The 27,955-nt window shown below is 52.2% G+C and overlaps 2 protein-coding genes across 3 annotated transcripts in view; both read left to right on the plus strand.

Moving 5' to 3' along the window:
* The window catches only part of LOC144948697 (transmembrane gamma-carboxyglutamic acid protein 3-like), a 311,492-nt gene extending 283,953 nt beyond the window's left edge, over window positions 1-27,539 (plus strand). The window contains exon 6 of the mRNA XM_078878363.1: window positions 26,778-27,539. Coding sequence (XP_078734489.1) covers window positions 26,778-27,025 — 248 coding nt within the window. The 3' untranslated portion in view covers window positions 27,026-27,539. The remainder of the gene's footprint in view (window positions 1-26,777) is intronic.
* Window positions 499-26,778, plus strand: LOC144948696 (fibronectin type III domain-containing protein 5b-like). 2 transcript variants are annotated; one of them, XM_078878361.1, is made up of 6 exons: window positions 541-744; window positions 12,932-13,056; window positions 16,811-17,153; window positions 17,917-18,009; window positions 25,569-25,747; window positions 26,673-26,778. In XM_078878361.1, exons 1-6 carry the CDS (start codon window positions 705-707, stop codon window positions 26,712-26,714), a joined length of 822 nt encoding a protein of 273 aa, XP_078734487.1. In that variant the 5' UTR covers window positions 541-704; the 3' UTR covers window positions 26,715-26,778. The 2 variants fall into 2 exon arrangements, with proteins under 2 accessions (XP_078734486.1, XP_078734487.1); XM_078878360.1 differs by lacking the exon at window positions 26,673-26,778 and having other exon boundaries at window positions 499-744; window positions 25,569-25,834.
* Window positions 27,540-27,955: the final 416 nt, after the last annotated feature.

Genomic DNA, 27,955 nt, shown 5'->3' on the forward strand with positions numbered 1-27,955 from the left:
AAAGAGACAATGGGCAGGGAGGGTTTAGAGAGACAATGGACAGGGAGGGTTTAGAGAGACAATGGACAGGGAGGGGCTTAGAGAGACAATGGACAGGGAGGGGCTTAGAGAGACAATAGACCGGGGGGGGCCTAAAGAGACAATGGGCAGGGAGGGTTTAGAGAGACAATGGACAGGGAGGGTTTAGAGAGACAAAGGACAGGGAGGGGCTTAGAGAGACAATAGACCGGGGGGGCCTAAAGAGACAATGGGCAGGGAGGGTTTAGAGAGACAATGGACAGGGAGGGTTTAGAGAGACAATGGACAGGGAGGGGCTTAGAGAGACAATGGACAGGGAGGGTTTATAGAGACAATGGACAGGGAGGGTTTAGAGAGACAATGGACAGGGAGGGTTTAGAGAGACAATGGACAGGGAGGGGCTTATAGAGACAATGGACGGGGGGGGGGGCGGAGTCGCTGCCCGCGCCTCCGAGTGGAGGCGATCGCTGCAGACTGAGCCAGAGCGGGAGGAGACGAGGGGGAGTGCGGGGTGAGGAAGACGCGGAGGGTGGAGGAGGAGGAGGTGGATACGACAACTAGAAGGAGGATAAGACGAGGAGAGGAGACGAGGCACGGAAACAATAGCGAGGAAGTAGCGAGGGGGTGACGGGGAGGAGGAGGAGAGAAAGCGACGGAGAGGAGACGAGGAGGAGGGAGGCTGGGCGATGGACATGGCTTGGCTTCTGGCGGTGATCGCTGCCGCGAGTGAGTGCGCTGCTGCTGCTGCTCCCACCTGATGATGGTCGTGATGGTGGTGGTAATGATGGTGGTGGTGGTCGTGGTGGTGGCTCCGCGTCCACAATTGCGCGCGTCATGCGCGTGTGTGCCCGCGCACGCGTGTGTCTTTGTATGTCTGCATCGTCACCAGGGAGACAAAGGCGGCCGGGCGTGGTGCTGGCAACCCACCCCATCGTGTGCCGTGCTGGCCTTCAAAGGTGCTCGCTAACAGCACTTGACCTTATAGTCTGTTAAGGCTATACGGGGGATCTTTGTATTTGTGTGTACATGTGCGTGTATGTACGTGCGTGTTTGTCTTGTATATGTTCATATCGTCACCAGGGAGACAAAGGCGGCCGGGCGTGCCGACCTTCATGGGTGCTCGCAAACAGCACTCGCGTTAGCGGTCTAAGGCTATCCGGGGACTCTTTATCTGTGTACGTGTATGCTGTGTGTATGTGTCTGTGTGTATGTGTCTGTGTGTATGTGTCTGTGTGTCTGAGTGTGTGTGCGCGATGTGTATGTAAGTGTACATGTGCGGGGAGCGGTGGTGGAGTGGTTCGTGCAGAGTTCGACCAATAATAGTGACGAATATCTGAACCGGTTCTGGGCATCCCCTAGGTCGCCTTAAATGAGTACACGATGTGGTGCGTAAGCATAACCACGAGGGAAACAAAGGCGGCCGGGCGTGGTGTTGGCCACCCATCCCCTCGCGTGCCGTGCCGGCCTTCATAGGTGCTCGCTAACAGCACTTGCCACAACAATCTGTTCAGGCTATTCGGGGGATCTTTATATGTTCTAGTTGCTCGTTAACGGCATTTAGCCCAGCTGTCTGTCTAAGGCTACACGGGGGAGCTTTGTGTTATTCTTTGTCCGTGTCTGGAGGCACGTGTGTGTGTGTACGTGTCTGGAGGCACGTTTGTGTGTGTACGTGTCGACGTGTGGGGAGCGGTGGTGCAGCGGTTAGCGCGCTGTGCTACGAACCCGGCGACCCGAGATCGATTCCCGCTCACGGGCCAATACCGGTGCCGATTATCTGATCCGGTCCTGGGCTTCCCCTAGGTCGACTAAGCCTCAAATGAGTACCTGGTTGGGTGTGTAAACATCGCCACTCGGAGACAAAGGCGGCCGAGTGTGGTGTCGGCCACCCACTCCCTCGTGTGCCGTGCCAACATTCATAGGTGCTACTCGCTAGCAGCACTTGCCCCAACAGTCTGTGAAGACTACACTGGGGATCTTTTATTGTACTTGTGTGCGTCAGCGGAGGGTAGAGGAGCGAAGCTCGCACTGGGCGGAGAGCCGGGCGACGAACACGCAGCAAGTTGGCACAGCAGGGGGCACAGGTGGTGCATCTGTCAGCCATGGCGGGTCAGTCGACCCACGGCACCACCTGGGTCTGTCCCGTGACCTCCTCCTGCTAGCAGCGAGCCTCCGACACTTCTCGTGGCCTCAGTGGCGAACGGCGGCTGTTGTATGGGTCTGTGTTGTGTGTGTGACGTTTGTGTGTGTGTGTAATGTGTGTGTGTGTAATGTATGTGTGTGTGTAATGTGTGTGTGTGTAATGTATGTGTGTAACGCTTGTGTGCGTGCAATGTGTGTGTAATAATTATGTGTATGTGTGTAATGTGTGTGTATGTAATGTGTGTGTGTGTAATGTCTGTGTGTGTAACGTTTGTGTGTGAAACGCTTGTGTGTGTGTAATGTGTGTGTAATATTTGTGTGTATGTAATGTGTGTGTAATATTATTTGGTTCTTTCGGTAAAGTCACGTAGATAAAAAAAAATGAAAGTGAGCGTACTGGCAGTCTATAATGTAGACTGTAGCCTGGTTTTTAAGCTGGTGAGCGTATTGGCAGTCGATAATGTAGACTGTAGAAATTGTTATTAAACTGAACCTGAGTGAGCGTACTGGCAGTCTATAATTCAGACTTATTCTGGTTCTTTCAGTAATACAAATAAACGCAAAAACCACGACGTTTCGATCGCAACACAAGCGGTCGTCATCAAGAAAAGGGGGGTTCGCCTCTAGGCAAACTGTTTATAAAGGTTAAGAGATGGGCGTAATGGTTGTGTGTAATGTGTGTGTATGTGTGTGTATGTAATGTAATGTGTGTATGTAATGTGTGTGTGTAATGTGTGTGTGTAATGTGTGTAATGTGTGTGTGTGTAATGTGTGTATGTGTGTATGTATGTAATGTGTGTGTATGTAATGTGTGTGTGTGTAATGTGTGTGTATGTAATGTGTGTGTAATGTGTATGTATGTAATGTGTGTGCTTGTAATGTGTATGTATGTAATGTGTGTGTGAAGGTAATGTGTGTGTATGTAATGTGTGTGTGTGTAATATGTGTGTGTGTATATAATGTGTGTGTATGTAATGTGTGTGTGTGTGTAATGTGTGCGTGTAATGTGTGTTTGTATGTAATGTGTATATGTAATGTGTGTGTGTGTAATGTTTGCGCACTTGTACGGGCCCCTGGATGAGGGCCTGCCACTACTTCACCATACTTCACCATGCTGGTCAGTGGGAGTTGGTGATAAGCGTGGGGCCGGTACATGGGAGCATATACGTGCAATACAACAATGGGTGTGACCGCACACCTGTCCTGTCTTCGTCTCCGCGTGGCCCTAGAAGGCATCCGACTCATCGGGCTTGCCTGTAGACCTCCACTGATGTTGCCAGGTCACTCTTGCCAACGAGACTATATATGCTGGACTCATTTGTGTATGTAAAAGTTTGCACTTTATACGACATGTGCGTTGAATCATGTTTTTTTGGCAGTGTAGCGGTCAGCGTGCTGCGCTACGAACCCGGCCACCAGAGTTCGATTCCCGCTCACGGTCACCAACACCAGTGACAAATATCTGACCCGGTCCTGGGCTTCCCCTAGGTCGACTCAGCCTCAAAATAAATACCAGGTGCGGTGTGTAAACATCGCCACTCGGGAGACAAAGGCGGTCGGGCGTGGTGCTGGCCACCCATCTCCCTCGTGTGCCGTGCCGGCCTTCATAGGTGCTACTCGCGAACAGCACTTGCCCCAACGCTCTGTCGCGGGCTATACGGGGGATCTTCGCCTCTGCACAAGATGATAAAATTGGACTTGGGCAGGGTACGTCACCGGCTTAGCAGGCGTGATGGAAGGTGGCCAAAAATAATAGCGGAGTGGCAGCCCGAGACAGCAAAATGCCTCCGCACGGATTGTAAACATCGCAGGAGCGCGAGGGGCCTTTACACGGCAGCGGATTGATTACCGCTGATGATGATGCTGATATAAGCGCATGTCTCCCAGCCTCGTCGTGTCACTGCTGTATAAGTGATTGCTGGTGGTTATCGCTGCTCCTTAATGTGATTAAAGTCTCGCCAGCTCACTCTCAGCAATCCGCCACGATTGATATTTAGCACGCGTTCGCCTGCCAGCCTCCACGGCATTCAATCACTCCCACTCATCATCCTCCTGCTCCTCCTCATAGCAAACCAACACAGCGGTTCTCCTCATAACAGCTCTCCTCAGCAACTATGTGCATGTTGAACTTCTTTCGCACCGTACCTAGCCAACCGTGCTAATCGGAGGTGCGGGTCTCCCTCGTGGTCGTTATTAGGTCCTCGTGCACTGTCGGTTCGTGTGGACTGCAGGCTTTGCGTGTGAACTCTGGGTTCGTGTGGCTTTCTTTGAGTTCCTGATGTGGGGCCCGAGGGTTGTAGTCGGGGTCGTTGTTGAGGCTCGGTTCAGGCAGAGTGTCGGAAACCAAAATAACAAGAAGGGCCTTTTTTTGTTCGAATTCAGTAAAAGACCCACTATTTCAAGACGCAATGCACGTGGTGAATACGAGGCGGTGGGCCCTGAATAATAAATAACATCACGAAATAGTCCTGAAAGGGCCGCATGCTGCTACGGAGCCGCGTGTTGCCGACCCCTGCCCATGCTGAGCCGGACTTCTATGCTGAACAAGACGCCCATGGTACACTGAACTTCCATGGTGAACTGGACTCCAATGGTGAACTGGACTCTCATGGTGAACTGAACTTCCATGGTGAACTGGACTCTCATGGTGAACTGGACTTCCATAGTCAGGGGATCAGCAACCAAAACAACACGGAGAGCCAATTTTTGCGAATTTCAAGAGCCGCCCTGCGGTCCTTAAAGAGCCACCGCATGCGGCTCCGGAGCCGCAGGTCGCCGACCCCGGGGTTCGGGCTATCGTCCCTTAAAGGCCTCCAAAAGGCCCGAACTCAAAGTTCCTCGAAGATGGAAATGATGGTCTCTGACAGTGAAACAGTCACCTTCACACGCGACGGAGTAGAGCCACTACTTGTCATTGTTTACGTCTAATTTCCCGCTTCAATTCAGGAAATGCCACCGCATCTATGATTTAAGTGTAAACAAATTAACATCTATCTAGACTTTATATATTTTTGTGGGGCAACCAGATTCATTAAAACAATTAGGTTCATGAGAAATGGTTCACAGCGGGAAATAAGGCACGTAGTATTCGATTGGAAACTATTTTTTATTTAACCAGGTAAGGCCCACTGAGCAATATAGTTATTTTTCAGAAGCGACCTGGCCACAAATGATAGCTCAACGAAGTGGCTTATCATCACGTGAAAATTTATAGCAACCAAATACTCTACACACAAGTCGATTCTAAAGGTGGAGGGAAAAACCAGACGACCCGGAGAAAGATCGACCACGACAAAGAGGAGAGAGACACGCAAACTCTAAATACAGAGGGATCAAGGTCAGGATCGAACCCCACAACTTTGTGTATACCAGGCGAGGCAGTTAACAACTCGCCACCGCGGCGCCGAGTTTGCACAAGAAACAGCATGAAGTAGCATTGGTTTCTGAGTGTCATTAAACAATTACAGCAGAAACAAGTGAAATGGGCATAATCTGTCCTCGTAATACCCAGTAGTTGCGTTCCTGAAGAACACCAGGTTTTGGAAAAATATAGTTATAATAAATTATATAAGGTAAAGCACAATCCGTGATAGCACGTGAGATGCGTATGCAGGCTGAACAAAGACTGCGGCGTGTGGGCAGCATCTAGAAGCATCCATCAGCATCCCACCTTGTGTGTGATTCTACGCCGAAGCAGACGTACAACCGCTTATTCCTACTCGCGCGACGTAATTAAACCAATCACGTCATATCTCATTCACACCCGCGTAATAAAAATGTGTTCCCGAATACATCCATCGCGTTATGAAAATTACGCGCGATAGTAGAACAGACTGTAAAGTCATAGGGGTTGTTCCTACAAATGGGCATTGACCAACCAGGGTCGAGGGAGTGAAATTGAAAACTCGCTGAGATCCTGGACACGGGCTCCGAGGTGTGGGGGCTCATAGCGAGCAGCACTGAAGAAGTGACACATTCGCAGGACTTGCCTACACGAAGAACAGACCCCCCCCCACCCTCTCCCAATGGTGCCACGGTGCCTCCCCTCAAGTTGTAACTCGGTCCCACTGGACTTCAGGTAACCCCGAAGGTTTTAACCCTGGGTCCTGGTTGCTCTCGGCTCCAACACGGCATCACTGGTTTAACACGTAGGCTTTCACTGGTTATATGAGCCGGGTTCGAACGCTGCACGAAGTAAAATGGTGGGGCACCGTCCTTGAGAAGTGCTTGGGTAGTTGGAAAAAAATTGGGGCATTCGCTTGTGTGTTGGACAACCTGAAAACTTGTTTCCAGCCCATCGTGCAATTCTTGGCAAGAACAAAGGCTGCACACGAGGCAATGCGCCTTCCAGTTGTCAAGTCAGTTCTGCTGCAGAGCTCTGAAAATATTCACCCAAAAACTTTACTAGCCGCTGTGAAGTCAGCGCCGTTTTCTCCTGACAGGTCTCTCACTGGGTGAGGGTCTCACATCAACACCATGGAGGGATACTTCTGGAATTGGAGGCTCAACTCAAACCCCCACGAAACAAGTCACTGCATTTCGTCTTGACAACAGAAACGCCAAGTGCACCCTGAAAGTCTCCTTTTGCTGCACCGCCACATAACGCTCCCCTTCCCGACCTATCTAGGAGAGGAGCTGGACAAGCGTTAATATTCCACGACCACCTGAAAAATGTAGCCGCTAAGGCAGGGGTCAACGTGGTCCAGGAACTGGCGAGCACAAACCAGATAACTTCACTGTCAGTGCTACAGTCATCAGGGATGCCCTTGTGTGCAATGGTAGGGACACATAAGCCACTCAACTTGTTGACGTCCAATTGAACGTTGCTACGTGGTGGCGCATTACTGGAAATAGTCCTCTACAAGTGTAATAAAAGACTCGGACGCTTCTCTCTGTCCTGTGTCCTTTATTTGGGTTCGATCTCTTTTCCCTCACGGTACTCCCTTATATACTCTCTGCTCTGCAGCCCCAGGCTGCTGTCGCTCACGTAGCCCAACTCCCTCCTAGCAGACCCGCTGCTGTCACGTCGTGCAGACCCCTGCTGCCCGACTCCTCCCATGCAGACCCGCTGCTCTCTGCAGCCTCCTCGCTGCTCCTGCTGCCCGGGGGTCGGTCACCGTTGGCCGACGGTGCCGATCCTCGTGGCTCGGGTGTGTGGCAATCTCGCCACTCTCTCCTCACCCTTCGCCCTGCGTGGCCTCTCACTTTCCCAGTCCCCGATCACTCCCGACCGCTTCCGGTTACCCCCCTTATAGACCCTTACCCTCTCCCCCACGTGACGTAACTCCTCCCCCCATGACGTCACTTCCGGGAGGTCGTTTACGCCCACATTACACCACCCTCCCCCGTAGAGAAAATCCAGCCGACCTCGGCTGAACACAACTCCAATAAGCAATGCGAGCGAACACGACCGAATACGAAAAAGGACACAGAACACACCATAATATACCGAAAGAACAAGAACACAACACAATAATTAACGAAATGTGAGGGATTTCGAGCAGGTGCGGGTCGCCGGGCCGTCCCGGACGGTCGGTGGCCCTCCCGCCGAGCGGGAACGTGGCAGGGTTTTAAGAGCGACAGGCTGAAGTTCGTCTGTCGCTATTGGAGGCCTGGCAACGTCCCGGTCCCCTATTTTCGAAGGCGCAGCATCAGAGGCGTCCCGCAATCGTGTCCGCGGCGGGGTTGGAAGGGCTGCGGGCCTCAAAGGTTCCGCAGCCGTGGTAGGCGCACCCCGAGCTGGGTCTTCTTTCCCCTGCCGCGTCACGGCCGGCTCGTCTGTGAAAGGCACGACAGGCGCTCTAGCAAAGTCAGCAGGCACAGGCAAGGGCGAGTCGGCAGCAACAGACCCCGGCAAGGCAACCTCAGGAGATGACGCATCCGGTCGAGGGGCCACGTATGGTTTCAACCGAGATGTATGGACGAACCAACGCCGAGAACCAAACCGAACACGCGCCGACAGTGGGTTGGGAACCTCGATGAGGCGAACCGGCCCTTGCCATGGCTTATGTAATTTAGGAGAGGTACCTGGCCGTACCTGTGGACAATGGAGCCAGGCCAGGTCCCCCGTTTTCCAAGGGCATTCCCCTTTTGAACGTCGCGCACACCGCTCGTTCCGAGCCTGGGCTTTGGCCGTAGCCATGCGAGCCCCCACCCGCGCCTCAGTGACTCGGCGAACGGTGTCCTGAATATAATCAGGAAGAGGCTTGACAGGTCCCCTCGCTCCGGTTCCCAACTGTTCATTAATCGGCGGTACGTTTTCACGACCGTACATTAGAAAAAACGGCGAATATCCTGTAGCCGCATGCGGCGTCATCCGGTACGCTGAAAGCACCCCAGGGATATGCAAATCCCAATCCGATTGTTTTTCACTAACCGTATGGCACAACATGGCGGACAGGGTCCGATTAAGCCGTTCCACCATACCATCCGTTTGTGGGTGGTAGGGAGATGTCCGTATTTTTTTTGTACCCAGCGCCGCACACACCTCCCCCAACAATTTCGAGGAAAAATTCCGGCCTTGGTCTGTAAGGAGCCTCTCCGGCGCCCCTTTGTCCATAACATACCCAAATAGAAAGGCGTCTGTGATAGACGCCGCTGACTGGTCAGGCAAAGGCCAGGCCATCGGCCAGCGGGAGAGGTACTCCACCCCTACCAGCAAATATTTATTTCCCCTAGCGGATGGCGGAAAGGGTCCCAAAATATCTAACGCCACCAACTCATTAACTCGAGACACCTGGATGGATTGTATCGGCGGCACATATGGATGTTTAGGTGGCTTACGGTGGGCACAATCGGGACACGCGCGAACGTGCCCGACGACATCCGTCGTCATGCCGTGCCAATAGTAGTCTCGCTGCAGCGTCAATAGCGTCTTCTGCACCCCCAGATGTAAAAGCGTGTCACAATGCAGAGTCCTAATCAATTCGTACCGCAATGATGCCGGTACAACCAGACGCCAGCGTTCCTGCATCCCTTCCCTCCACATCAGCAAGCCATCACGGAGAGTGGTTTCCGGCACGCCTCCCGCACAGAGTCGCCCACTCCCCTTCACAGGCCGCTTACGTAACGTTACCAAGGAATCATCCAACATCTGTTCCCGAATCCACACAGACCTCGGGAGATGTAGAATGCCTCAGCCGGTCCCCATCAGCCGACCCCGCATCAGCCGGCCCCGGCTCAAGCGGAGCTTCCGGCACTTCGACTGCCAGCGCGACAGGCGGAGGGGGGTGCTGAATCGGGCCACACCTATGCGTCCCCGACGCACACGCGCAAGGGGATCGCTGCGGCAGCCTGGAAAGTGCGTCCGCATTAGCGTGACGCACTCCCTTCCGCTCCAATATCTTCCCCAGGATGAGAGGTTCCAACAGGTCAGGCTCCATCTCCGGGTATGCGGCCATTGCCAGCTCCAGTACCGCGCCCCTATACGCCACCGGAGACTCCTCGAGTGCGCGTTGTCGTTGCACAAACCGGCAATGAGCATCATCCGGCGGCTCGTAAGCGTCTGCCATTTCGTCGAACACACCACACAATGTTTTCTTCTTCGCGGCTTTTATGAGCGAAATAATCTAACGGACTCGTCATCAAGGAGAGTCGGAAGAACTTCTAATGCCTCGGCGTCAGTCCACGTCGCCGAGCGTACTGCTGCCAAAAATCTGCAGGCGAACGCACTCCAATCGCCCCTGATGGAGAATTCCTTGACAGTCGTTAGGTGACGACTGCGACGCCTTGGCGCGTTCCCTCCAGCCGCTGACTCTTCCGGTGGCATGTTCAACATGGCGTCGCAGCGTGGTGTCGACAAGATGGCGGCCTTCCGTCGCGGAGGGCCCAAAATGGCGGCTTCCCGCCTTTTGTCGTGCGCCACGCCCAAGATGGCGTCTTCGTGCCGCGTGGCTGATGGCGTCGACATTGAAGACAAACCGAGCTCCTGCGGACCACCAACATCGCCTTCCGACGCCGTCCTCGGCGTAACTAGCTCACACAACTGTGCAAGTACGTTCTTGAGAGTTTCAAGTTGCTCCGCCATCTGACTCCATCTTAAATCCGCGTCCTTTGGTGCAGACTGGTCCGCCGACGCGGCGACATCTTGGACCCCTGGACCCGCACTCGTCCCAGCACGGATCTCCTCCTCTGCTGGAGTCGGGTCCACCGCAGGAGGAAGGTCATCGTCGTCGGAAGATGAAGCCGATGCCGGAGACGGAATATTCTTTTTTCTCAGTTGTTTAGCCATACCGTTACACTTTTGACACCAGTGTAATAAAAGACTCGGACGCTTCTCTCTGTCCTGTGTCCTTTATTTGGGTTCGATCTCTTTTCCCTCACGGTACTCCCCTATATACTCTCTGCTCTGCAGCCCCAGGCTGCTGTCGCTCACGTAGCCCAACTCCCTCCTAGCAGACCCGCTGCTGTCACGTCGTGCAGACCCCTGCTGCCCGACTCCTCCCTTGCAGACCCGCTGCTCTCTGCAGCCTCCTCGCTGCTCCTGCTGCCCGGGGGTCGGTCACCGTTGGCCGACGGTGCCGATCCTCGTGGCTCGGGTGTGTGGCAATCTCGCCACTCTCTCCTCACCCTTCGCCCTGCGTGGCCTCCCACTTTCCCAGTCCCCGATCACTCCCGACCGCTTCCGGTTACCCCCCTTATAGACCCTTACCCTCTCCCCCACGTGACGTAACTCCTCCCCCCATGACGTAACTTCCGGGAGGTCGTTTACGCCCGCATTACACAAGGATAAATGTGCGGCATGAGGCATATCAAACTCACACTGTCCCTGGTAGCCGGCGCTGCCACAACAGCTCACGCTCCCCTACTGCTCACGCTCGATGATCTAGATCCGGCAAATTCGAGGACAGAAATAATCACGGCCGCCTGCTCAGATCTGCACTCGACAGTCAAGCTTCTCCTCCGAGAGGCAGCTGTCCCTCCGGGTGCACCCTGAGACCTCCGGCCGCTGCTAACGAGGCCGCTGCTAACGAGGCGTCTGGCGTGGGAAGAAAGCGGCTCCCAAAGGGGTCCGTTCTGCCGGCCACTGATGAGTGGATGTGTCCTGGCGGTTGAACTCCTCATTTCGCACTTTACGTGACCAACCGTGCTAATTGGAGGTGCAGGATGTCACTGACTGCTGCCCAGCTTCAGGACCAACAGCGCTAATTGTGTGTTTTGCGCTCACGTTCATTTGAGGACACTGTGTCCGGTAAATCCTGTTTTATCGGTAGTGTAGCGGTGAGCGCTACGCTGCGCTACGAACCCGGAGACCCGAGTTCGATTCCCGCTCACGGCCAACACCGGTGACGATTATCTGAACCGGTCCTCGGCCTTCCCTAGATCGCCTCAGCCTCAAATGAGTACCTGGTGCGGTGTGTAAACATCGCCACTGGGGAGACAAAGGCGGCCGTTTGTGGTGCTGGCCACACACCCCCCTCGTGTGCCGTGCCGGCCTTCATAGGTGCTCGCTAGCAGCACTTGCCCCAACAGTCTGTTCAGGTTATACGGGGAGCTTTGTCTGTGTAGAGTATAGAAGTGAGGCAGAACAACACCTCACCACTCCTCACTGCTCCTCACCAGTCTCCCCTCCTCACCCTCCCACACCTCACCCCCCTCCTCACCCTCCCCCTACTCACCCTCCCACACCTCACCCCTCTCCTGACCCCCCTCCTCACCCTCCCACACCTCACCCCCCTCCTCACCCTCCCCCTACTCACCCTCTCACCCCTCTCCTCACCCCCCTCCTCACCCCCTCCTCACCCTCCCACACCTCACCCCTCCTCACTCCCCTCCTCACCCTCCCACACCTCACCCCCCTCCTCACCCTCCCACACCTCACCCCTCTCCTCACCCCCCTCCTCACCCTCCCACACCTCACCCCTCCTCACTCCCCTCCTCACCCTCCCACACCTCACCCATCCTCACTCCCCTCCTCACCCTCCCACACCTCACCCCCCTCCTCACCCTCCCCCTACTCACCCTCCCACACCTCACCCCTCTCCTCACCCCCCTCCTCACCCTCCCACACCTCACCCCTTCTCACTCCCCTCCTCACCCTCCCACACCTCACCCCTCCTCACCCCCCTCCTCACCCCCCTCCTCACCCCCTCCTCACCCCCTCCTCACCCTCTCACACCTCACCCCCTCCTCACCCTCCCACACCTCACCCCCTCCTCACCCTCCCACACCTCACCCCCCTCCTCACCCTCCCCCTACTCACCCTCCCACACCTCACCCCTCTCCTCACCCCCCTCCTCACCCTCCCACACCTCACCCCTCCTCACTCCCCTCCTCACCCTCCCACACCTCACCCCTCCTCACCCCCCTCCTCACCCCCTCCTCACCCCCTCCTCACCCTCTCACACCTCACCCCCTCCTCACCCTCCCACACCTCACCCTCTCCTCACCCTCCCACACCTCACCCCTCTCCTCACCCCCCTCCTCACCCTCCCACACCTCACCCCTCCTCACTCCCCTCCTCACCCTCCCACACCTCACCCCTCCTCACCCCCCTCCTCACCCCCTCCTCACCCCCTCCTCGACCTCTCACACCTCACCCCCTCCTCACCCTCCCACACCTCACCCCCTCCTCACCCTCCCACACCTCACCCCCCTCCTCACCCTCCCACACCTCACCCCCCTCCTCACCCTCCCACATCTCACCCGCCTCCTCACCCTCCCACACCTCACCCGCCTCCTCACCCTCCCACACCTCACCCCCCTCCTCACCCTCCCCCACCTCACCCCCTCCTCACCATCCCACCCCGCCCCCCGCGTGCTCTCTGCACGCCAGGCACCACCCCCACCCACGTGCTGCACGTGGAGGTGTCTCGCGTCTCCGCGCACTTCGCCACCGTCTCCTGGGACCTTCCTGCCCAGGGCGGCGACGACGTCATCGGCTACGTCATCTCACAGGAGGTGAGTCCCGCGCCACGGGCAAGCAGGTGATGCGACTCGAGGTGCATTGTGTAGGGCAGTGGTTCTCTTTACCTTTAACTGCAGCCTTGCAACCCCATTGGTTCTCAACCGTTAAACACCATTACAATGTTAACAAATACACAGGGTTTGATGAAACAAAGTAAATTGTACTCTTAGGTTTTTTCGGTAAAGTCACGTAGGTAAAAAATAAATAATACAAATAATTGTGCTGTGACTGTTCCACCTGAAGACGGAAGCTTGTGTTGCCTCCGAAACGTCGTGATTTATTATTTTATTTCTATTATTGTTTCTATTATTTTGTATTATGTATTTGTATTAATTATTATTAATTATTATTTTTTACCTACGTGACTTTACCGAAAAAACCTAAGAGTATGAATTCTTGCAGTCACGAAAGCTTCAAATCTAAAGTAAGTTGTGCTCACGTGCCCCGGGCTGTACCTTCTAAAGCAATCTGTCCATGTCTCACAGCCCCAGGTCGGGCATCTCGCGCCCCCCCCCCCCCCCCCAGGTGAAGAATAACGACTGCTCTAGGGGCTCGTGTCACGGTGCCGTGCCGAGTAACGGCCGCCAGTGAATGTGCTGCCGTCACCACGGCTGGAGATCTGCCTCTTTAACTTGTGATGGCGTCTTTACTCAGGCTCCCGCTGTAGACCCTTTCGTGGTGCTATTACTGGAGGCTCGTCTGCCTTGGGGGGTCGTTGTGCTGCACCGGGTAACCCACGACCATGGACCCCCCCCCCCCCCCCAGAGCCCGTTCAGCCGACACTTACAGACAAATCTTCCCCATCACGTCTGCTGCGATGGAGACAAAACAGTTGGAATTCAGATATTTAGGCGTCGTTTGCAAGACTTTAGGTATATAGTTTTTTTTTATTAATTTTACTAATTTACTAAATAAAATACTTTAACCTAAACTATTTTTGTTATTTAAACGATACAATGTTTTTTTTACTATTTTTATTTCACCAGCTAAGGCTTACTGAGCTCTATAGCTCTTTATCAGAAGCTACTTGGCCACGAAGGATAGCCTAGGGAAGTGGCTTGTCATGCCAAATACGCTGAACGCACGTTGCTTCTAAACGTGGAGGGAAAGGCCGGGGGAGCTGTAGAGAACTTGTAAACTTCACATCTACATACTCTTTGGTTATTTCGGTAAGGTCACGCAGGTATAACATTGTTTTATTTTATACCTACGTAACTTTACCGAAAGAACCAAAGAGTATGGATTCCTGCAGTCACGAAAGCTTCAAATCAAGATTCAAATCTACACAGCAGGTAACAGGGTCGGGGTTAAACCCGCGACCTTCTGTGTACGAGCCGACGGAGAGGTCGCAGCTTGCCACTGTGGCGCTAAATCGGAAACCAAAACCCAAACTCTAGAAATATGCTAAAGACATGTTTACAAAAATGTCTCTTAAATTCTGAACTCATTCCTTTCTTTTATATTTTTTCAGCTGAATTATCCAGATATATACCCTTCAAAGAAGAACCGTATCACGCAGCCATCAAACATCATCTTCATGGGCCTGGGGAACCACACAAAAAAGAACCATGAACATTTTCTGCCAAACTATTAGGCTGTACGTATGTTGAACTTCATTTGCACCGTACGTAGCCAACCGTGCTAATCAGATGTGCGGGGGGGAGAAGGACAACACACTAAACACGAAAAGCAGTTTTCAATAAATTAATTTTCAATCTGGAAGATTAAATGTGCAAAGCTACAGTGGCTTCATAATATCGGTAGAACAAAAGTGAAACATCGAGTTCAATGGGATGGGTGTTGTTGTGCAGTCATCTGTGACCGGGCGCAGGCCATCAACTCGCTCGCACGTGAGGATCCGGTTGAATCCTGGGTGGACAAAAACCGGAGTTCAAACCCAGGCTCAGTAGAACTCTCTGCGTCGAGATTCTGTGACTCTGCAACGTGACCACTCTGGGGGGTCACGACTCGGGCCCACAGACACGCGGCAACGCCTGGCTCCCAACTCCGTAGATTCGAAATTCAAAAATCTATTGGAGCTGCTGCGTGAACGCGACTCGCATTTTCGGCTCCCCCACGTGGCTCTCGAGTGTAAATCCGCGTCGCCGCCCACCCGTATATCTGTCGGGAGGGGCAGAGCCGAACGCTGGGGGGGGGCCCTCTTGCTCTAAGCCCAGGGGGTCGGCAACAAGCGGTTCAAGAGTCGCATGCGGTGGCTCTTGAAGGACTGCAATGCATCTCTTGAAATTCGACAAAAAAATGCTTCTACTTGTTATTTGTGTTGTCGACCCCTGACCATAAATGTCCAGTTCGCCGTGGAATTACAGTTCACCATGGGAGTTCCGTTTACCATGGGCAGGGGTCGGCAACCCGCGGCTCCGAAGTTCCATGACGTTATTTGTTAAGGACCACCGTCTTGTATTCACCACAGGCATTGCGGCCCTTTAAATATTGCGTTTTTTTATATTTTAAAGAATGCGAAAAAATGCCTCGTTGTTTTGGATGCCGACCCACGCCCTCGTCTAAGCCAATCACGACGCAGCCCTGGTCCACGCTGCCGCCACGCCTCCCCGCAGGTCGCCACCAGGGGGCTCACGCCTCCCCGCAGGTCGCCACCAGGGGGCGCGCGCCTCCCCGCAGGTCGCCACCAGGCGGCTCACGCCTCCCCGCAGGTCGCCACCAGGGGGCTCACGCCTCCCCGCAGGCTCGCCACCAGGGGGCGCGCGCCTCCCCGCAGGTCGCCACCAGGGGGCTCACGCCTCCCCATCCTCTGCGCAATTTGTCACCGACCGCATTACGCCTCGAAACACACAACCTGGACATCGCCATGGGCAGTGCCGGATTAACCTAGTGCGGGGCCTGTAGCATATAAAGGGGCCCACAATAAGAAAACACGTAAATACATATAAATATTGTAATTTGCGATATAGCCAGATAATACGAAAAATCGCTAACCTTAAAATACCCAGTCGTTCATAAAAGTTGAAGGAAGTATAATACTATAGTAATAGAGCAAGTACAGAATCACTGAATCAGAATTTATAGCTTGAAAGCGTTTAGCGCAGTGCCCTTGAAAGTGGCGGGCCCGTAGTATATGCTACTTTTGCTACTTGTGCTACTTATGCTACTTGTGCTACTTTTGCTACTAGGATGATCCGGCACTGGCCATGGGAATGGGGAATCTCTACCACACTGGCTCTTCGCTGCTGAGCAGGGAGACGCATTGACTTGGAAAAGTGATTTAAGCGCGTCAGGGTTACATTTTTCACTGAATGTATGTGAAGTGCCACTACAGACAGGACCGCGGGGTGGGCACTTGACCTAAATTATTTGGCGTGCCGGGCGTGGAAATGATTTCTGTGGATCGCGGACAAACTAAACTGTAAGAAATATTTTTTTTATTTTACCAGGTAAGGCCCACTGAGCTGTATATCTCTTTTTCACAAGCGACATGGCTATCGCAAATGATAGCTCAACGAAGTGGCTTATCACGTGGAAATGTATAGCCAGACAATTTACCCTAAACGTGTGATGTTGATTCTAAATGCGGAGGGAAAAACCGGATGACCAGGAGAAAAATCAACGTGACCAGGGGGAGAGAGACCCCGCAAACTCCAAATATACAGGCGTCAATGTCGGCATCGAATTTCCGATTTGCTGCATACCAGGCGAGGTAGTTAACAGCCCCGGCTGAAACGGCGCGTCAGATCGCGTTTGCACGACCGTGCACCCCCCCTCCCTCCGTAGAGGCGTGAGGCTCAGTCGCGGCGCGTCATCGTGGAGGTGAATACGACGGAGCGGGTGTGCACCCTGTGGGGGCTGCAGCCCGACAGCGACTACGCGGTGCGCGTCTCGGCGCTGACCCCCACCGGCTCGGGCCCCGCCAGCGAGCCGGTGACCTTCCGCACGCCGGGGCCCGGGCCGCCGCGGGCCCACGCGGGCAGCAACGGCAGCCGCCACCTCGTCGCCGTCGGGGCGGCGGACGAGGCGAGGAGGAGTGGGGCCGACGGGACCTCGTCGTCGCTGGGACTCGCTCTGTTCTCCCGCGACCTCGCGGCAGGGAGGACTTTGGACGATCGCGCGGCAAGAGGTGCCTCTGAGCGAAGCTTGCGACGACCTTTTTGGCAGTGTCAAAATAAATGATGAAAAATGAGCGTTGGGTTTTTTTTTTACCCCTTGCTGGCAATAAAACAGCTGTTGAGATGCTTTTACTTGTTTGCATGTTTTGCCACAGTCTGAGAAATAAAACGTAATAATACTAAGTAATAGAGCAACAATGTATATTTGTACCTATTTAACATATCTTTTTACATATCGGTGGAGTGACTACCCTGAATCTGTTCAATGTTTCTGTAACTTAATTGTACTGTGAATGGTTTAAACGTAATTTGTCTTGGCCAACTTGCATTACGGGACGTAAATTATATCCCCATATTTATTTATTTATTTACGTGTGTGCAGCGTTTTTTTGATTTTCTCTCTTTGCTTCCATCTCTATATAGCTTCTCAATGTCGCGCTTCAATTCGCGTCATCGGCTTTCATCATTCCGGTGGCGCAGGTCGCGCTCGCGAAACGAGACACAATCCCACTCTTATTGAGCTCTGTCTCTCCTGGTAAAACCGTACCAACCTTGAACTTGACAACAAGTTCACAGATTGCAAACTCTTTTTCTTTAAAACTGCGTTTTGTTTGTGTTTAGTTTGTTGTGTCCCCCGCCCGCACCTCCGATTAGCACGGTTGGCTACGTACGGTGTGAAAGAAGTTCAACATACGTACAGACATGCAACGACGCTTCACTCCTCGCTAACACCATTGTGCCGTGCCCCCCGCGTGTGCATCCGTCTTCCCCAAGGGGACGTGAACGTGAAGGAGCTCAGGAGAAGAACGCCGGAGCTCGTGGCCGGGGAGTTGTTCATCATCAGCATTGTGCTCCTCATGTGGGCGGGTGAGACGGTTCACGCGCCGTTCGCTCCCGCAGCGCACCGAGCGGGAAATATCTCACGATCATCACGAAGGCTTCCGTTGTTACTAAGGTGTCACTTTTGGAAGAGAAATCACGGTTGTCGAGCAGACGTCTCGAGGTCCCGAAGCACCAACCGGACAGCAACAAAGCGCACTTTTGAAGTTGTAACAGATAGGAGTTGATACACTGGCTCTTGTTCATACCCAGTCATTCTTATCACTGCCTGCTCAGTCGCCACCCAAGATGCTGGGAACTGAGGGCCATGATTTAGCTGCATTGGTCATAGGAGGTTGTCTCACCATACTAAAGTAAACTATTAAACTAACTTCTCACCTGAAGAAGATTGCCTGTGTTGCGACCGAAACTTCGTGATCTATTATCTTTCTATCTACGTGACTTTACCGAAAGACGCAAAGAGTATTTTTTTTATTTTACCAGGCAAGGCCCACTGAGCTATGTAGCTCTTTTTCAGAAGCGACCTGCCCACAAATGATAGCTCAACGCAGTGGCTTATCACGTGTACATTTATAGCAGCCAAATACTCCAAACGCGCGATGTGGATTCTAAATATGGAGATAAAAATCGGAGGATCCAGAGAAAAAACTACGTCACCACGGGGAGAACATGCAAACTCCAAATATATATCATGGGACCTTTTTTCCCAGTATCAAAGTATAAGAATAGAATAACCTATTCTTATTAAACTAGTGTAATTGCCTGTCATATGATAGGTTCATAAAAATGTATTTAATGAAAAAGACAAACATTTTAAGATTGTATTGAATTTATTAAATCTAAAATGTCTCATATATAATCACATTTGGTACCAATTTACGATCATTTCCACAACGTTTTCCTCGTGATTAATTTAGTTGAATCGGCACTTTGATGTTGGTTGGATTTTTGCATGTTGACAAACCAACATCATAAAGTTGTCCATGGGAAAAAAACAGGTTGGAATTTCTCCATGAAAACATTGGCTACAATTTACCAGTGAATGGTTGTAAGGTCTCAGACAGAAATCGGGCCAGTTTGTAGGTGGGGGAGTCAATGGTGGAGACCTTACAACCATTCACTGGTAAGACCACCTCAGCTGTATTTAACTCAGCTCACTTGGTATCTTCAATTAAGGCCATCTCACTATCTCCAGGTGATTCGATTGTCAGTTTCGATGTAGTCTCTTTGTTTACCAAAGTTCCTGTGCCTGACACCATTGCAATCATTGAACATTTGGTCCAACAAGGACTGAATGCTGATGTACCGGCCCTGGTTAGACACTGCCTCACCAACACTTATTTCACCTGGAATGGAACATTCTACAAACAAGTTGAAGGTACCCCAATGGGTTCTCCCTTATCTCCAGTGATAGCCAATGTTTTCATGGAGAAATTTGAGACAGATGCCATCCAGGCATCCACCCTACGTTCTTCTTTCTGGAAGAGATACGTAGATGACACATTCGTCATCTGGCCATATGGCCTGTCAGCACTGAACCAATTCTTCAACCACATCAATTCCATACACCCAGCCATCAAATTCACCATGGAGGTGGAAAAGGATGGCAAGTTACCATTCTTGGATGTTTTAATCTAAAAGACACCAGATGGCTCAAAACCTGACTCCCACCACCATCCATCCCAGAACAATTCCCTCATCAAAACTCTACACCATAGAGCTCGATGTATTTCCAACCATCAGCACCTAGCCAGTGAACTGGAACACGTACACCAAGCTCTCAAGATGAATGGATATTCAGACTACACACTCCGTAAAGCTATCACCCCAACCGTTGGGAAATAATTCTAGATTTGAAGCCCCTAATGTGATGGCTGGAACTGCTTCTCTTTGGCGAGGCGTGTGATGTTAGCTGGTGTTGATGATGTTGCTACTCGCAACTGCTTTTCCAGGTTTGCTCCTAGATTCTAGATTTGAAGCTTTCGTGACTGCAAGGATTCATACTCTTAGGTTTTTTCGGTAAAGTCACGTAGGTAAAAATGTTTAATTAATAAAAGTAAAATAAAACAAATTAAAAAATTCACGACGTTGCTTCCGAAACGTCGTGAATTTTTTAATTTGTTTTATTTTACTTTTATTAATTAAATTTTTTTACCTACGTGACTTTACCGAAAAAACGTTGGGAAATAACCATCTGAGGACCCAATCAAAACCATCACCTTGCCATACATAGCAGGGGTCATCAAAAAGATTTCCAAAATCATGAGCAAACACAAGATCCAGGTTCGATTCAACACAGTACATAAAATTCGTGATCTGATCCCATCTGTGAAGGATGTGATCCCTGACATGCAATACCCTGGTGTCTACAAACTAAGCTGTGTCTGCGGCAGCATTTACATTGGGGAAACTAAGCGACATGTCTTGGACCGGATTCGTGATTATAAGGCAGATTTGAAACATGGTAGGACGAATTCCTCAGCCGTGGCTAATCATTGTTTTAACGCTGTGGGCACACTCGAAATACGTTTTGCTTTACCGAAAGTCCCAAAGAAAATAAATGGTAAATTCATACGGTGCCAGATTAATTGCTGGGAAGGAAGGCAATATCTTCAAGATTGGATTCTGAAATTATTTCAGCCACAGCAAAATTACGGTGCATTTCACGAATCACCAGACCGTGTGCCACTGCATAATCCTTTTTTGGGGTTGAGATTTCGAATCGGCATGACAATGGTTCCTTTTTTACGAAGCCACTTTATGTGGTGGCATTCCAAATGGTGTTAGCATGGTACAGAGATTCGACTGGATAATAATTTGCGACGTCACTTGGTTGCACGTAGCCACCCAGCGTTACACACAGCGTACAGAGCATACCTGTCTATTCCTTATCAGTGCCTGCCTTATTACAGACCAATTCAGACCTAATTGATCACCCCGTGCCCTTATAAATCTCAACGGTTAACCTACAAATTCCCATCACAAGGGGAAAACACAAATAGACGAAATTTGCTCGTATTGAAATGGTTGTACGCCGTATGGATCTGAAAACTCAATTTCCCTCTACAAGAATACGGATAAACCATATGGGTTGACAGGTATGACAGTGTCAGGCGTTGGGCACAGATCACTGAAACTATATGTATATAAGTTATTATATTATTTTATATTTTAATACTGACAAAAAGGTATCCTATGATATAGCTGCTCACCTCGAGACGTAAATGGTCTGATTCGTGCATTGTCTTTGTAAAGTTCACCTTTTGGCCTTCTCTGGTCTGACACTGGTGAGACTAGGCCATGAAGAAGGCTGTCTCTGGTGTAGGCCAATCAGTTTCAAGCACAATTAATATATTATCAGAGCATGTTTGTTTGCATGTTCACCACAAGTACATGTGGTTAATGCAGACTTGATTCCTTGCAAAAGGTTTCTATTTGGTGTTTGAACATCTGAAAGCCACAGTTTTTTTTTCGAGAAAGGGTAAAACCTATTCTTAATTTTCCTGCTCCAAATATACTGCAGGTGTCAGAGTCGGGATCAACAACCGCCATTCGCCACTAAGTGGCGGTGACGTCACCACGACGCTTGTGCCAGGCTATGTGCACGTTGAGGCCACGTGAAGTGTCGAACGCCCACTGGCAGGAGGTCACGGGGCAGACCCAGGTGCCATGGGTCGACTAAATGAGATGACTGGCCGATGCACCACCTGTGCCCCCTACTGTGCCAACTTGCTGTGCTTTAGCCACCTGGCACTCCGCTTGTAGTTGTGAGCGTCGCTCCTCCACCCTCCGTTGTTGTTGGAGGGCGACTGCCTCAAACTGCCCAGTAGCATCCTTCACGAGCCTCCTCCACAGAGGCCGATCCTGACACTGCTCGAACCAGTCATCGGCAAGTCCACTCATCTCCACATCCTCCTGTACCACATCACTCCATCTATTCTCTAGCCCGTGCCGCATCCGTTTAGCCTCCTCTATCCGGCTGAACAAAAGCTGTTTAGGCATGCGGTGACTAGGCATGCGGGCGACATGACCAAGCCAACGCAACCTTGCCTGCCGGAGGAGCTCACCGATGGGACTTTATCCAGATCTTTCAAGGATTTGTGAGCTCCTCACACAATCCAGTCTGTTTAAACCCAGGATGGACCGTATGCAGGCCAGCCTAAATGTTTCTAACTGGCGCAGATGTTCCATTAGGGGGGTCTACGTTTCGCAAGTGTAGAGAAGAGAGGGAATGACCGTGGCCGAAAAGACCTGAAGCTTCGTGTGGAGCGACGGACCAGGTAGCTTCCACACAGCGTTACGCAACCGATGAAAAGATAATGCCGCTCAACTGATTCGGAGTGAGACCTCTGCTGTCAAACCGGAGTAGGTCATGAGCACACTGCCCAGGTATGGGAAACTCTCCACTCTCTCCACAACTGCCCCATCACCGATTGGGAGTTGTGGGGGTGGAGTGCCTGATTGTACAAAATACCCAGGCAGGTGCTTCGTTTTGGTGGGGCTGATGGTAAGACCCCACCTCTTAGTGGCACGCTCCAAGTTCAGCAGCATCACCTCCAACTCCTCCTCTGAGTGAGTGGCAACTACCAGATCATCGGCAGACATAATGTGGTTGACCAATAGCGAGCCATCCCTTGACCGCACCCGGGTATCGATCAGCCTCCCATTGTATCTGCACCAGATGGAAATTCCTTCGGTACAGCCATCCAAGGCTTCACGAACGACGTGGTCGAAAAATATGTTAAATAATGTGGGAGCCAGAGGACATCCCTGTCGCACCCCAAGGTGAACAGGGAATGGCTCCGACTCCCGGCCATGTAGTTTTACCCAGGCCCGCTCACCATCATGAAGGTTCTTAATTATCGTGAGCAGAGGGTCAGGGACTCCGAAAGTATGAAGAATAACCCAGAGCCCAGACCTAGTGATGGTATCATAGGCCTTGACCAAGTCAATAAAACAGAGATATAGGTTTTATTGGACCTCTGCTGTAGCAGACAGACAGAAAATATCGCATCTGTGCAGAACTGCCCTTTCCTAAAACCGCATTGGGGCTCCGCAAGCCTCTCAGCGTGCCTGGCAAGATGATGTTGAATAATCCTTGCCAGAACCTTTCCCGGCACACTGAGGAGTGAGATGCCCCTGTAGTTGTTACAGTCTGTGCGGTCCCCCTTCTTAAAGAGGGGGACCACCAGGGCATCTTTCCAATCCTGCGGAAACCGTCCAGTGGTCCAGACTGTTGTTATGATGTCATATAGGGCAGTATGTAAACAAATGCCACCCTCCCTCAGCATTTCGCTTGGGAGATCATCTCTGCCCGGTGCCTCTCCTGGTCTCAGACTCTAGATCACCTTTAGTACTTCCTCAACAGATGGCACCTCAGCCAGCCACTCACAGGGGGTGACTTCTTCTTCCAATATTTGAGACACCGCAGCCTCAGCAGGGTTATCCCCACTTTGTCCCATGATGTTTTCCATGCTGAGGGATTTCCCCTCCCCCAGGACTTCACAGAAATGCTTAGCAAATCTGCAAACCTGTTTCTGGGGGTTAGAGATTGGATCACCGTTATTCCCCTGATGATGGTAATAGGTGTGGCGCTGCAGGTTACTTTTTTGATGGAGTTAAATAGCGATTTGTGATCACGGGCCATTGAGGCAGACTCCATCTCCTCAGCAACCTGCAACCACCACCCATCCTTGCAGCGCCTCACGGCTCTCTGAACCTCTGAGCGAAGGCTGCGGTAAGCCTCCTCATTCTCTGACGTTGGATGCTGTAGCCGATGAGAGTGGGCCTGAGCACAGTCGTAAACCTCACCCATTTCCCCTCGACATCTAGAGGAGTGGGGGACGATGCCAACCCCAGCCGCAAGCGATGATTCAATTCTCGCTTGCAACTTTCATCAGCAAGCTGAGACCAGGCCACCTTGGGTTTGAATGGGGTCTTACAGATGACAAGTCGATGGTCAGTGGGCAAATCAGCTTCACAGTAGGTCCTGGTGTCAAGGAAATAGGCCCGCATCCACTGTTCTGTCACTACGTAGTCCAGCAGATGTTCTTGTTAGGACACGGCATGCATCCATGATGTTGTGTGGATGCGCCGATGCCGGAACAGCGTGTTGGTAATTACAAGCCCATGGTCTGCACAAAAATCTAGCAGCCTACTCCCGTTGTTATTGAGCCGATCTGGCCCATGCCTTCCAATCACTCCAGACCAGGTGCCAGCATGACAAACTCGGGCATTGAAGTTGCCCAACAGGATAACTCTATCCCCAGGGGCCACTTTAGCTAGCACCTGTGACAGGAGGTCATAGAAGCGATCTGACTCATCGGTCTTGCCTGCATCCCTCCACAGATGTTCGTCTTCAGTGGGAGCATAAGTAACCATGACCACCACTCCTCGCCTCCGGTTGATGGGAAGGCAAGCCCAAAGTAGTCTGGGGCTTACCGCTTCCCACACCTCACCGCCACGCTCCCACACACCCTTTATTCTTTTGTTCAGAAGAAGAGCCACTCCCTGTTGTTTGGTGGTCTCCTGCCCCGAGGAGAGGACTGTTCACCCCTCATGGTGGCAGGAGCCAGAGCCGGTCCACCAGACCTGCTGAATACCACAGATATCCAGGCGGTACCGGTCCAGCTCCCGACAGAGTGACAGCCTCTCCTCCGCAGTGAGCGTTCGAACATTCCACGTGGCCACCCTAAGTAGCTTTTTGTTGTTTCTGGAGGAGCCCCGAAGGTAAAGATTCAATCTCCTGGCTCCGCCAAATGGGGTTTGGCCAGGAGACGTAATAGACGCCTGTCCCCCCGGGGCCTCCGGTACAAGCTTATCAATTAAATATTTTAGACGTGGTTTTGTGGTAATTAATCGAATGTGGAGGGGTTACCAGCCCCTCGCACCCGCCCAGAGCCCCCATTTGGATCGAACCCAGGACCTCCTGCATACCCAAGTAATTGACAGCTTTCCCACATTGGTCAGTGCAGGTTGAAGGGAACCTGCATTGGGGTGCCTCCTGTCCAGGGCTAGGGCCACTCGGGTTGAAGGGAACCTGGATTGGGGTGCCTCCTGTCCAGGGATTAGGGCCACTCGGGTCTGCACGGCCCTCAGGCGTCTTTGCCACGTCAAGGAATTTGCTCCCTTGAAGAAGGATCAACATTGAATGTCATCGAAATGATTACGGCCAGTGAATAAACGAGAGACATGTTATCCCATTTTATCACTTTAAACATGGTTCATGACTTTTTAACACGTAGGCTTTTGCGACCAATTTTATCCATAATAAAGGTGTTTTGGGTTATAAATGTATAATTAAATATGCCATTGTGAGTTTACTCTCCAACACACCGGTGTGCTGAAGAAGTGTTAGCGGGTTTAACGACACATTTATATCTATGCGATCTAACCCAAAACACTTGTATTATGGATTCTTGACTTTTTACCAATTCAGAAACTAGTCCGTGGCATTTGTGTTACTCATGAAGCCACGGGTAATTGGTAATTAGGCCAATCTCTTTTTGCTAAAGTTAACGACCCACCCAGCACTGTCCATCGCCCATACGCTCCACGTGCGTCCTTCTCTCCTCCCGCCCCCACAGCGGTCATCGGCCTCTTCTGCCGGCAGTACGACCTCATCAAGGACAACGACTCTGTGCGGACTTACCATGACAAGCAGGCGGCCACGGAGGTACCGCTGCTGCCGCCACCGTCAGTGGCACCGCCAGCACTGCCGGCTCGAGCGGTGGCGGCCGCCCCCTCCGAGCCACTGCACGGCAAGGTTCATATCCTCCGCAGCGCACACACCGGAACACTCTCCCATCGCGCGTTCCGGTTGTACCCATGGGGGTAGAACTGGGGCCGGAACAGCCTGGAACCGTACGCTGTAGTTGGTGGTGGTGGTGGTGGGAATGAAAATCCGAACAGGACTGTCTACATCATTACGGGTGGGACCCGGAACGTGTGTAGTCTGCGGGATGGGTAGTGTCGTTGTGTAGAGGTGTATTTCGCAGCGTCCGTCCATCATGCTCTGGAGCTCCCAAGGAGTATGTGGGAGGAGGAGGAGGAGGAGAACACTTAAACCGTTGTCTGTGAATATACCTCACGTAAAACACTGTATTATTTTAAGTGAATGTGCTGCTGAAACGGGCATGGCAATGTTTGAGCTCCCCAAGTAATTTCTTCTCATTTCCAACCCTGGTCATACCATACTGTACCTGATTATACCATCCCTGGTCGTACTGGCTCTGATTGTACCTCGCATTGTTAGGCACGATGTCCTACGTTTCGCTCGAGGTACCGGGAACTTCAGTTTCTGGAGAACCGGGACCCCATAACTGATTCCAATTCCAGTGGAATGCCGGTCATGAACGCACAGATTGGCTCACACGAACTAAACAAAAACCGCACGGCAACCTAAGTCACGCTTGCCCTCATTACTCGGTTAAAAGAAAAAGGCGCAGCTCTCCAATTGATCGATGACGCCACTGCTGTCGGAAAATCCTCCACGAGAGGGCACTCTAGAGGGGAGTTGACTTTTTTCCGCACTGCACGTGACCTCCCGATAGACGTTTCTGTTCGTGTGGCGCAACAGTTTTACTCCATCCCCACTGGTTTATTTCCCCGTGAGCACCAGCAAGTGTACGCGCGCGTGTTCTGTCGCATGCCATTCGTCTATGCTGTGGGTTGGCGGTTTCTGTCCTCAGCACGTGACGGTGGCCCCGGTGATCAGCATTAACGAGATGTGAGCCACTATGCGCGGGGGACGACGTCGCGGGAAGACGATGCGGCGATGACGACACGCGGGGGACGACGTCGGGGCTGCGGCCAGCCGAGGCTGCTCCGGGCCCTTGAGGAAGCAGCCCCTCCACCCCGAACGCTTCTTCTCAACGTCGAGAAGACGGACGCGGCCGAGGCTCGGGAGCAGCGAGGAAGCGGCAAACAGGGCCTCTCCTGGATCCGGCAAAGCATTGCCGGTGGCCGGTGGAATTCACGTCGTCGTACTCCGCCGATGAAATGGGCTCGCTACTTTATGTGTTGCACACAACATGGGGTGTAGAGTGAAAAGCGTATGTGGGTACGTATATGTATTCAGCATGGTCAAATATGTGGTTTTACATATATATTGTGATCGAGCTGGCGTGCGTTCCTCGAGCGACGGTTCGGTGTTGACGTCGGAGGGCAGAGAAGCCGACGCGCCGCGATTAACTCTCAATGCTGAGCCTCGTCATAGTCACCGATGGGGCTCCCGACACGTGGGTGCACCGGCGGTGGTGGAAGAAGTGTCCACCACCTTTCCAGGATTGAGCCGAAGACTCCTGAAATTGGCGCCATTTATACCGAGATGTGGTACCGGCGTTGCCATGCTGAGCTTTGTCACAGGGTACTTAGGCGGTGTTGACGATGGAACTAGGTCAGGGGTCGGCAAACCTGCGGCTCACGTTATTTATTTAGGGCAGGGGTGGGGAACGTCCGGCCCACGGGCCGTATAAGACCCGTGAAATCATTTTGTCTGGCCCTGCCAAGGCAACCGCAGGCAGGACTCGAAATTTAATAAATCTAGGAGCAAAGAGGAGGGGGGGGGAAGTGGGCGGGGCTGGGAGTGGGAGGAGGAAGACACTGGAGATGCGGATATATAGGGGGCTTTTAGCTGAGTTTAGTGGAGTTTTGGCTGAGTTTAGGGGGGTTTTGGCTGAGTTTAGGGGGGTTTGGGCTGAGTTTAGGGGGGTTTTGGCTGAGTTTAGGGGGGTTTTAGCAGAGTTTAGGGGAGTTTTTGGCTGACCCCCCTAAACTCAGCCAAAACCCCCCTAAACTCAGCCAAAACCCCCCTAAACCCAGCCAAAACCCCCCTAAACTCAGCCAAAACTCCCCTAAACTCAGCCAAAACCCCCCTAAACTCAGCCAAAACCCCCCTAAACTCAGCCAAAACTCCCTTAAACTCAGCCAAAAGCCCCCTTCATACCCGCATCTCCAGTGTCTTCCTCCTCCC

Source organism: Lampetra fluviatilis, chromosome 50, assembly GCF_964198595.1.
Source record: "Lampetra fluviatilis chromosome 50, kcLamFluv1.1, whole genome shotgun sequence".
NCBI classification, from domain to species: domain Eukaryota; kingdom Metazoa; phylum Chordata; class Hyperoartia; order Petromyzontiformes; family Petromyzontidae; genus Lampetra; species Lampetra fluviatilis.